Consider the following 12,087-nt stretch of genomic DNA (forward strand, 5'->3'; position numbering starts at 1 on the left):
CTAGAGAAGACACGGATCCTCAGCTGGTATTATGTAATTGTATAAGCCACTTTTGTACAGTATAGGTGCATTGACCCTGCTTCGTCTCATGTCTCTATAGATAAAAAGTGTATACCAATTGTCTTTGCTAGTGGAGTGTTTTTTAAAGAATTGGGCTAATAATCCCAGGGTCAGTGAATTGAATCCCATAAGGGGCGATTTATGGACTTTATTGTTGGAACCTCTATCACGATTATGCCCTAGGACCCTGTCTGTCAAATGAGAAATAACAGAATTTGAGATAGGCCGATATTGATACACCGGTCACCTTGATTTGACCCATCATTCCACAAACATCAATGTCATTGATTCACGCATTGAATCTCCTGTGCAAGAGCAAATGAAGGGCTGATGAGGAAAACAGATCTTAAAGGGTAAAGGCATCTAATGTTATTCTTACCTAGGTCCATGTCAGAGGCTTTTGGTCTGTGCGAGTAGGGCACGTTCTTGTAGATGGCGTCCAAGATCTTCTCTTTCACCTGGCTGATAGTGTCACAGTTCAGCACCTTCACCTGCACCTCTGGGCTCTTCTCATTGTCTGGATGCATGCAGTTCACCACCTACACAACACAGCACAAAATTACACCAATTAGCCCACGTGTGGGGGAAACATGAATATTTATGTGGCTGTAAAATGATCTTTCTGCATGAATTGAAATGTATTGAGAGTTTAAAGAATGCTTAAATGCATCCATGTATGTGATATGACAAATTTCTGCTAAAAGGTTTAACCAAGCTGTACGAAGAGCTTGTAACATGTACAGTATATCTACTGAGGCCATATAGTAACTGATCTAAGATCTATGCTTAACACCTAATAGATCATACTTTAAAGGATGACAGTTGTCTATTCAAACCTGTAAAGGTTCACTTTTGTGAACGCAGTCAGCCGACGTAATGGCACAAACGTAAAAACCCATTGGCCACCCTAAGGGAGCCGTCACCTCACTCACCTCAGCTTGCAAAAGTATGCAATTAACGCTCTAATTTTCCTCATCTAAGTTCCTGTTAGAATCTCTGTCTCCCATGATAGCCGTCATTAACGCCACCAATGGTACTGTCATCATCATCAGACGTAATTACAAAGCTCATAGTTGGTATATAAAGGCTGTGAAGGCCTTTGTTGGTGTCTGTTATGATAAAATGCACACACACTGCAAAAGAGCTCATGTACTTACAGTCCAGTAGTATAATGGACTCTCCTGAAGGACCAAAACCAGAATCAATACAATTAAATGCACTGTGTGTGGGCTGTAAGGAAAGGCTTTGACAGACCTCTAGAAGGGGTAGAGCGTGTTTCCCCACAGAATAACCTCTAAACAATAAAGGCCAGCGCTAAGCCCTCTCTTGGACTAAAAAGCTGTCGGAAAAGCTTTTGCATTGAAAACAAAACCAAATTTGAATCCAGATCAAAGATCTGTATCTAGGTGCCCTGAAGTTATAACAGGAAATATGTGTAGAAGAAGAATTAAAAATAGTATGAAGGATTTTAAATCTGTACTAAAATGTTGTGGATGTTGATTGGTCAGTATAATGTTACCACTCATATCTTATTGTTTAAGAAAGAACTGACTGGAAAATGTCCTCGATATCTTTCTAGGGAAGGCAGAATGTGCTATTGGTAGTGGCTTGCATTGTGGTGAGTCTGCAGCCGTTTAAGTGTTTTGGAAGTGAGGACAGAATGATGAAGCTGAAACGGCTCCAACAGTCATCAAATCAGTGCGGTGTTCAAAGGAATGGGTCGGATGCCAAGAGATGACACTATTTGCCACATTCCTCCTCTTTCGTTTTCTTAGTCTCACACAGAATACAGATTACCCTCCTGATGTGCAGTCCCAAGTAAACAGCCCGTCCTGGCATACGTGCAGCCCTGACAGCATGGGCTTAGCTCATGCCTGTCACAGTGGCCAGCCAAACACAGCACTGCCAATCACCACAGAACAGCAGACAGGTCAAAGGTCATAACAAGCATGCGTGTTCCCTGTCAGGCGTGAAGACTGTGGGCATTGCATGCTGCGTCAACCCAAACAAATTACCTTACCCTTCTCTCTACCTCCACACCTGTCTGTTTCTGAATGCTTTCATGCTCCTTAGCCTCCTTTCCACCCAGTTATCCTCGTCTTTTTCTTTATTCCTATTTTAGTTTACTTAGTTTACTCTCCTTCTCTATCCTTCTAAAACTGTTCCCTCTTTCCTTTCTTCCTCCACGGTGTGGTTCGGAGCCTTACCAGTGTCTTGTAATCAATTTGCTGTCTGATGAGCTTGTCTTCACTGAGTGAGTAGCGGGCTTCTCCGGTGATAGAGTCGATGGGGCCTTTTTCCATTTGTTGCTTTATGGCACAGAAAAGAGAGAAGAGGGGCTCCCCAGCACATTCCTTCATGAGGAAAAAAAAGACACTGTCACTTTCAGTCTCTTAAATTTCACACCAACCACCTACAGAGAATGTGGGCTGTCATTACATCATTCAGTAACAGTAATAGACATTTTGAAAGGAGCTTTACAGTTGTGGCGCTAGTGTGTCAATTTCAACTGACGTAACAATTTCACTCATATGGATTTCAGTAATAGTTAAACTCGATCCCTGGAGGAAAGACAGACAGACAGAGCTAGGACCCAATGTTAAATATTGTAAAAAATAATAATTTGTTATGATTATGACACATGCCGTGGGGAAAAAATGTCTATTCTTAATGGCCAGATCTGTACATTTACATCACAAAGCCAGTAAATAATCATTTTATGTTTTAATTTACTACATACATTTTAATGTGGCAGGGACAATGAACATTTAGATAAACATTACCTGTAACTATTTTTGAAAAAAAAAATTAAATGTACAAAAAACAAAGATCAAACAACAATTGGTAGACCCCATGTTGAAGATCTCTGTGCTAGACTGCAGTGTCTCTGGCTGAATTTGGGCAAATATGCTTGTTGAAATGAGAAATGGACTGTAAAACCGACTAGTGGTCTGGGCAGCTGGTCAAGCACTGTTCAATAATACTCAAATCAATGTGCTGTGACTACAATAATAATGTTATGGTTTCGCATGGATGAGGTCACAATAAAGTCCTTCGCTTACAGTAGAGTCCAATTTGAGCTTAAATGAATCCTGAAGCTCTCGAGTGATGTATCGGCTTCATTCACTCAGGTCTAATCCGTTAAACCAGACTGGACAAAACAGCCTTGAATTCCAGAATTTATTGCCTGCTTTGTGCTTTCCAGAATTCAGGAAATTTCTGTACACTTGCAAAATTGCACATGCCATGTTCTGATTGCAGCAGATGTGTTTATTAAGAGATTAATGACAAGTGCTCGAGAGGACCGTGGTGGTGCTGACGGTCACAGTGCTATATGTAGAATTGAGCAGCACCTGCTAAGCCGACTGTCTCATTATAGGAACAGAAATACGCTGAAGTCAGCAAGACTTGGCCAACTTTAAACCCTCTTTGATTAAAAGTGCATGCAGACACACTCACATACAGATGTACATACACACCTAAACATATTCATACACAAGACACACACACTCTCTCTGTCAAACACCTGCAGTGCATCACTGCCAGTGCTCCCACAGGACTTCACTTGATTCCTCTGTGCTCAACAGGGCATGTGCCAAATGACCTTGAAGGTGACTGATCTCTTTTCTTTGCATATCTGCCAACCGCTAATCTGAATATTCTTCAGCAATTTTAATGGTTGGTTCTTAATCATTACAATTAGGCTGCCCAGACATGAGGATGTGGTAACACACACACACAACGTGCACACATACAACGTGCACACACACACACACACACACACACACAAACCTGAACTTACCTTGAGGAATTTGTATAGCAGAAAAGTGAACCAATTTGTGAGCATTTTCTCAGCCACAGACTCCGTTCTGAAAAACAAACAAATAAACAGAGTAAGTAAATAAATAAATAAAAGCAGCACAAAGCCACGATTATCACTGTGAGTGTCACGCACAAATGCGATTACCACGACCATGCAAAATTCACTTCACAAAGGACGGTGTCTCCTAATGAATGGGACTTAAACAAACATAATTGCTGGAACATGAATTGTGCTCTGGAATCTATAGCGCCAATCTGCAGGCTGTCTTTATTACCAAAATAATCCACAAGACCCTAATACAAGAAACCCAATTAAGAGCCTTTATGTGATCTGGCTGGATTGATGCCAAGTGAACCTGCTCTGGCCTGGAATAAGACCGGACTCATTTTCTCCCCCCACAGTCCGGTCATTGAGCTCAAAATGGATCAGGTTACAATAAAGGGTGGCTGAATGGAGGGCCGGGGTGCATCAGAGTACATCATGATTGGCTAACGCCTTCGCTTGGACCACAGGCTCTGATCCGGCATGAGAGATGTACATACATAATAACTATAACAAAGTGAAACTCAATATACGTGGATCCAGTGTCTCCAGTCTGTGTGTGCCGCAGGGAGTTGGTGAATTGCCAAGGCGCCTGCAATGAGCCATGGCACAGAGCATCAATATTTCAGGATTACAGCATTGTGGTGTGTGTGCGTCTACGCCTCCTCTGCCATGCCCTGTATCCCAGCTGCCACCTGCATTCCCACTGTCCCGCTGCCGTACTGAGAGCTGCCGCTGTGCAGACCCGTGTGTACATGTGAACGTATTTGTGTCTGCGTGTGCCCGCTAAGCTGGCGCAACACCTGGAAAGGATTAGTGTCCCCTTGTTTTGTAGCCACTGCCTTGAGTGGGCCAAAGGAGGACAGGTCCAGGGGTCAACGGGGTCACGTTTCATCTTTCCTTTCATCTCCATCCTAACACTGCCCTGTAATCATCCTCACCCTGGACTGTTTCTCAAGGCCTGGACCAATTACAAGAGAAAAGGTAGGCGGGGGAAAACCCGGAGATAGACCGCAGTATTAAAAAAAAAAAAAACTGATAAAAGAAGAAAACAGCTTTTCGCCACCTTCTTGCTTAGGTGGACTGTTATTCCCATTAGCTTTATCTTTCTTGTGCTATCGGCTGGTTTGATGGTAATTATTGTTGGCAAGACCCCATAAACTCACTTACCCATATCCTGTGTTACCTCTCGGCTTACCGGAGGGGGAATAAGTAGCCTTGTTGCCAGACAATCCTGGCACAACCTCTCCATAACTTTGCCACAGCGCCAAGAGCAACCAACTATCACTGTCCCCCAAATCCTTATGTCACATATCACTGGCTCAGAGAACGAGCACTTGTTTGGCTTTGGTTTTGGGAGGCAGGAAAAGTGATGCCCATCCAGCGGTGAGGAATGGGATGTGGGCAGCACCTGGTGCTTAGTTCCCCATGATTAAACAGCCATTTTGAAGTGGAACGAAGCTAAGTCTGCTGGAGGTTTCCTCCACGTCAAATGTGCAAAGAGCCACACTGAAGCTACGCTCCATAAACAAGAGAAAGAGGGCGAGGAAAGAGCTCCATATATCTCCCTCATCATCTCTTGCATACAGCAAAGGCCATTTACATTTGATGCTGCTTTCTGCCACCACAAATGGATGTGAACAGCCAGCTCTGCCAACTTTGTAGGACCTGAGAGAGGTTTATGATTCCAGACACCCTGCAAAAATGAGAACTGTCACTCTATGACAGATACTGCACTGCAAATGTGTGTTATATGCAGAAAAAGCATCTTGTAAACAAGTTAATATATTTAACTGTGTTGCTAAGTGCGTGGCATTAACTGAATAAAGGTTTTACTGAGAGCTAGTCTAAGCATGCTATGAAACTGAAACTATGCTTCAGCTAAAAGCTGGCCAGGAACAGACACACACTTGGCTAATGGGCTGACGTTATTCACCTTGCAGCATCATAAGCTTTATTTTCCTAACCAAACAATCGTCTGTTGAAACAAACTCCCCTCTTTAATGCACGTGTGTTAAAGAACGCAGCTTGAAGCCAGGAATAATTTCAATTTCGCACTCTGCCTCACGCGGGGAAGATTGTCCGCTCTGCACACTGTCGGGTCCCGCTGCGTAACCATGGTCCCCCTTCACTAAGGATTATCCCTAGAGAATAATCACAGGACTCCTATTCAGCTCTGCCTGGCAGTGTATGTATGTGTATGAAAGTGCGCACGAACGTGTTGGTCACTAAATGTCTGAGTAATGTGTACGAGCATATGCAGGAACAGGAGACCCACGTGGACTTCACTGATGCTATACATATAAAGAAAACGGGCTACATGATCCGATAGGTTATTTTTATTCGTAGATGAGGAGGAGTGGGCTGCAGTGAGCGAGGGAGAAGGAGAAATACGACAGATGGTTCTAGAAGCCGCCCGTTAGTTAGCCTGTTTGTGCTTGTGAACTCAGGTTGATGCTGGACAGATGGGGCGGCCGTCGCAAGCGCTTTCTTGGAAGTCGGGAAACGAAAACTGGTTGGAGGCTTCTGCCAAAGATGTCCTGCTTCTCTGCATTTTAAACACAGATTTAGAAATCATGCAGTGAAAGAGAGACAGGGATGAGAAAATTATTCTCAGACAACAGCTTAAGCTTCTCAGTTCTGGCCCAGTGCTCTGTATCGTCCTTTGCTAAGCAGCTGCTGGAGGCTAGACAGGTTCCATGTGGTGAAGATCGCTCTATATACCCGTGAGCGTCTAATCCATTGAAATATATGGACTAAAACGGTGCTTCTCATCTACACACTTCATGGTTTAATAAATGTCAGTGTTTCTTTTTAATGATAATTTTTATACAATAAAATATTGAATCTGGAACCTGAAGCAGAACGTGTTGAGAGCCACTGGTTGAAAGCTAATTCCTGATGACACATCCATCACAAAATGCAGATGTTTCGGGTGCATACAAAAAGCTGACAGGGTTGGTTTTGACTCTGACAGAAGCCTGACTGTAACAAAGAAAAATCTCTTTTATTTTCCATCGCTAATATGCACTGCAGCTCTTTGTGCAATTAATCTTCCCTTCGCTTGTTTCAATTAATCACGCCTGTAATCAAGGGTGTTGAATCAGTTATGATTCAGTCGAGGAGCTCCTCTTGTAGTTCTCACATGATCAGCCTATCACTATTAGCAAGCTTGTTTTGACCAACTCATTAATTTGTATTATATATCATTTTTGGCTCTAAAAGCACTATTTTTTTCATCCCAGTAGTTTCAGTTAGCAAAAATCAGAAGTGTCAGTCAACTAATGTTCACTAGAAATTTAAGAAACATTAGAAGTTTTCAAATTAAAGCAAAATTAATAAAAAATCAATATGGTACAGTAATAATACTGTCCTCTGTGCTGTTAGAATGCAGAGACACAAAGGTACTTGATTGCATGGGGAATTGAGGTTCACATATCTCCCAAAGTTCAGTAGGTTTTTAGTGCACTGTTAATTGGATCTCAAACTAATTAATCCTAATTACAATTCAACGATGAGCATGTCAGTGCATTACATGTTTGGGAGAGAAAATGTGCATTTTGATGTCCCCAAATGCAATTACTCCCATTCAGTGCACTAGAGTCCACGTATCAAAGACAATTTGCAGAGGTCATCTGCTCTCCTTTAGGAAGTTGACTATAATTAGAATCAGGCAGATTGAAATGAGCCCAAAATTTTGAACATGTGCTTTGTTGAATACACTCACTCGAGGGGCATTTATAATCAGTAAACCCCACTGGACTGTAGGGCTAGATTTTTTTAAGATGACTCTTCATGTGCAATGTGTATAGTACCTTCTGAGTAAGAGTTTGGGATGGTTCTTGCTTTCCAGGTTCTTGTCAATGAGGTCAGACAGCAGGTGTTTGAGCACATCCGTTGCATACTCCAGTTTACTTTGCAAAACGGTCATGATCAAGGAGGCGACGTTACCGCGGTCTCGCATGGAGAAGCCTCTCTGAGACTCTAGGGTTCGGATGAAGGACAGCAGGAAAACCTTGTTGTTGATAAGCTGTCCAAACAGTTTAAGGCCCTTTTCCACCTGTTCCTGTCTGTAACCTGGCACCTGCAGGGAAAAAAAGAATGCTCACTTAAACATCAACTAGCCTTATGTGGCTGAAAAGCTTTTTCCAACTCTCTTATTTGGCCTACAGCATCCTCTGCTAGTGTCTAATGAAACACCCACATGCATTTAAACTAAAGAGAACCGAACACAGTAAACAAATAAAAAAGCAAACCTAAGGCTAAACAATCCAGGATACAAATGAAAAGCTTACATCTAATAACAGCTGCTCACTGGGCTAAAATGTGCACTTAGAATACCCGATGACAAACACTTCACCACGCAGAGACCTCATGACATCATTTGATGCAATTTGCTTTCATCAATAATTATTAAACACCTGTCAAATTCTTGAGACGTTCCTGTCATTAGCTGTGATTTTACAATAAACTTTTCCAGAGAGAGGGGACATTTATTCCAATCAAGTCTTAATTGATATAGCTGATTACAAGCAGAGCTCAACTGGCATAAGCAGGTAATATGGTTCATATGTTGACTGAAGAAATGTGTGATTCAATTAAAACTGTCCATCACTGTCATAATGGGGCGTAAATAACCCATAGGGCGGTGTACCCTGCATTGGATTTTAATTCTCTTCCCCACACTCAGAAAAAAAATAAACTGTTGAGTCGCATGTCATTACTGTTATTAACGAAAGACTGATTGTGAATCAGAGAGCAGCTCATTACTTTAAGAAAAAAATGAGCGAGCGAGCGAGAGAGAGAGAGAGAGAGAGAGAGAGAGAAAGAGCACGCATGTAGATTATAATGAGAGCTGCTGCCTTTTGTTTACCGAGAGTGAACACAAATGGCACAGTGACAGCTTTAATTCCCAACAACCCCACTGTGCTGTTAGTCCTTCAGAACCGAAAAACAGAAAGAAAAGAAATATACTTAGCAGCCATCACTGTGACTGTTCCTCACACATTTACAATGTGCGGTAATTACATGCATACATGAAAATGCAAATGTTTGTATGTACATCTCAGAAACTCAGTAAAGGGCCCTTTGGATGAAAAAGTATTATTTTGCAAAACCTTTCTGCATCAATTAAATTGTTAGATTACCTCCAGGTCTCTAAGGACAGGGTGCTCCTCAATGCCAGGAAACAGGACTCGCATTGTGTATGTGCGGTAGTCTAAGAATGGAATACCAGCTCCGTCCAGATCACTGGTCAACTCATGAATATCTGTCTGCAGCTCTGCAAATGCTGTGGAAGATGCAAAACATGAAGAACAAATAGATTGAGATCACTAAATACTTCTTAAAAAACGTATAATCTGTACAAATGTTGCAGAGGCAGTTTCTGAATTCTGCAAAATCTGACATCACCTTTTACTCCAGCCAAACCACTTCCCGACTACTTACCCTCTTTGCATTCCAAGGCTACTCTGGACTCCAGGTTGTCCATCTGCATCTGCAGGCGCTTAAGAGTGAGGTCACTCTCACGGGATTTGCGCTTGTATGCAATGAGGACAATGACGATGAAGAAGATGAGGAGGCCTCCTGCCCCAGCAATGCTGATGACGGCGGTGCTGCTGAGGGGGCTGTCGGAGGTGATGTGGACCACACCAGGAGAGAACTCGATGCCACCTACACGGGCCTAAAATCAAGCACATTTTGTGAAGATTTCAATTAATGCAATACTTTGTAGTAGGTTAAATTAGCAGACTGGTACCTTGTTCAGTAACCTGTGCTACCAATTGAAGCAGATCAATATACATCTAAAGATCTTAAGTTCATGGCTGTAAAGGTTTGCAGCACTTTCACTTCACAGGAAGTGAACAAGCAGGCAGTGAAGCAGGCATTAATAATTCTTATTGAGGAGGTATTTCTATTGCACAGTCAACTTCTCAGAAAGTACAATAACCACAAAGTCCCCAAAGCATTAGTTCATTGTGAAAAATGGATATGCACCCAAGTATTCAGCAGCTTACCAGAACCTTGTGTCGTCCAGTCAGATTGGGCGATTCGCAGAGCAGTTGAGTATCTGATACAGTTAAAGTACAAGGTTTGTCTCCAATAAGAACCGTGTAGTTGAGCTTCCCGTTGCCACCTGGGGCTGGAGGGAGGAAGTTTCTACCCTGAAAATCACATTCACAAAATGTAGTAACTGCAACAGACAACTGAAAGACCAACAATGCTGAAATTTATGTAAATGCTTGATTCACCTTGAGTATGATGGGAGACCCTGGCTTGAGCTCCTGGACCCCAGTCACACTGAGCGGTTCAAACACTGGATTTGGGTAGTAGATGAAGTTGGTGTTGTTGAGGGCCAGCACAGACTGAACGTTGTCTAGGATGAAGCCGAACTCATCGGGTCTCTCTAGCTCTTCCATTTCCCTGCTTAGACTGTAGGGAAGCTCTGGGGCCATGCACTGCATAGTGGAGGGACTCAGAACCTGACATATCTGGCAGAAACAGATGACATTGAACATTCAGTAAGTCATTTGCAGTCCATGTGCAACTTAGAATAAAATAAACATCTAGACGTACAACTATACTCCATTTACATTACAAACAGTAATTCAGATTAAGACTGTTTTAATCAGTTATGCATGAATAAAAATACCTCGATTTAACCTCAACTCCCTACAAAAGAGGTTTAGCAGCAACAAAGCAGCATTAAATTAGCACTTTTAAAATGGCCACAAAGTGATTGTGCCTACAGTGCTGGTGACTCACCAATGGATAAATAACCACACTTCCCTGAGAGAGATTTGACATTGTCATCTCTCCTTGATGCTCTGTCTGTCTTCATCTCTCTTCTTTCTCTCACATAGGTCATATATACATACTGCAGCTAAATGTGGTTATCAGGACTTTCACTACTTAATCTGATTTTGTACACATCATTATTTAAAGGAAGTCAGTGTTTCTCAGCCCACTTCTTTACTTTCCCCTTTCTTTCTTATTAACAGGTCAGGTTTATCAAATGCAAAGTTATGGCATGGGTTTATTCAAACCCATATATGCATTCACTTTAAAGTGTATAAATAAAAAGCCAGACAAGACCCTTGAGTTTTTGAACCCACAGTGCTTTGCAGTTGGCTGTTAAAATACCCAGACAGCAGACTCGCCATCAAAAACATCCCTACAGATATCTCCAGTCATTTTAATTGGATTGCTCTCAAAGCTGTAGCAGCCAGGCAGTCGAACTTTCACTTCCTCTAACACAAAGGCTTCTATAGAAGGTTGTAACGGGGGGAATTGTTCAAGATAAAATAGATTTCAGGTCACCTTTTTTTTTTTTTTTACCGCACAAAGTCTGGTCAAACTCTTTTCAGACTAGTTATGAGCGATCGCATTACAAACAAGGATATGAGATGTCTTGTGCCCCACAAACAACTTCTTTCAGAGACTGCAAGCTAGGGTATGACTTCTTTCTGCCGTGCTTTGAGGAGCAGTGTGCCAAACCCTAATCATATCGCAGCCCAGATGCTAAATGCGGCCATGTGTGAGATACGTGCCCGAGATAACATTACGCTCTTTTGTCTTTTGCCTTTCAATCAGATCTCACTGAGTGCAGCCTCCCATGGCTGTTTGGGTCCATTCTGAAGACGGGGAACATGATATCCTTGTCTATGCATCCACCCTGTGTTACGGCATTCTCCTCTTTCCCTCACAATGGGAACATTGCTGCTACTGCTGCTGAGACCTGGCAGTTTTCCTGTTCTCTGTCTGTTTCTTTGTCTCTCTCTCTCCTTATTTCCCTCTTTTATGCAGCTACTGTCCCCGGATCCAATGATGCACAGCCGACACAGGTGATTGGAGCAGGGGGAATAGTCTGCTAATGGTCATTCCAGTTCACTAGCCTCAGGTTAGGTGAAGGTCGAGTGATCGTTTACTGTGGAAAACGTTTGCACTTACATTGACTGTCTCCATGTTCTTATACTTGGCTCTGATGAGAGGAGTCTGGATGATGTCCAGGTTTGTCCCGGTCACAGTCACTGGTGTGTTGCCACTGTGAAAACAACACCATGTTTGTTAAACTTTCACATTGTGAGGTTCTTTACAATAATCTTTAGATGTTTTTTTATTTTATTAAAATCAACAGTGCATACATTTTTACTCATAAAAAG

At 42.3% G+C, this 12,087-nt stretch overlaps 1 protein-coding gene across 2 annotated transcripts in view; it reads right to left on the reverse strand.

The window, feature by feature from the left end:
• Positions 1–12,087, reverse strand: part of LOC113060741 (plexin-A4) — a 214,922-nt gene that overhangs the window by 22,092 nt on the left and 180,743 nt on the right. For both annotated transcript variants that reach the window (XM_026229904.1, XM_026229895.1), the window contains 9 exons: positions 11,876–11,969; positions 10,177–10,416; positions 9,943–10,089; positions 9,374–9,608; positions 9,073–9,215; positions 7,741–8,009; positions 3,863–3,929; positions 2,268–2,414; positions 440–599 (listed from right to left, as the gene is read on the reverse strand). In XM_026229904.1, coding sequence (XP_026085689.1) covers positions 440–599; positions 2,268–2,414; positions 3,863–3,929; positions 7,741–8,009; positions 9,073–9,215; positions 9,374–9,608; positions 9,943–10,089; positions 10,177–10,416; positions 11,876–11,969 — 1,502 coding nt within the window. The remainder of the gene's footprint in view (positions 1–439; positions 600–2,267; positions 2,415–3,862; positions 3,930–7,740; positions 8,010–9,072; positions 9,216–9,373; positions 9,609–9,942; positions 10,090–10,176; positions 10,417–11,875; positions 11,970–12,087) is intronic.

This window comes from Carassius auratus, chromosome 4 (genome assembly GCF_003368295.1).
Source record: "Carassius auratus strain Wakin chromosome 4, ASM336829v1, whole genome shotgun sequence".
Lineage (NCBI taxonomy): Eukaryota > Metazoa > Chordata > Actinopteri > Cypriniformes > Cyprinidae > Carassius > Carassius auratus.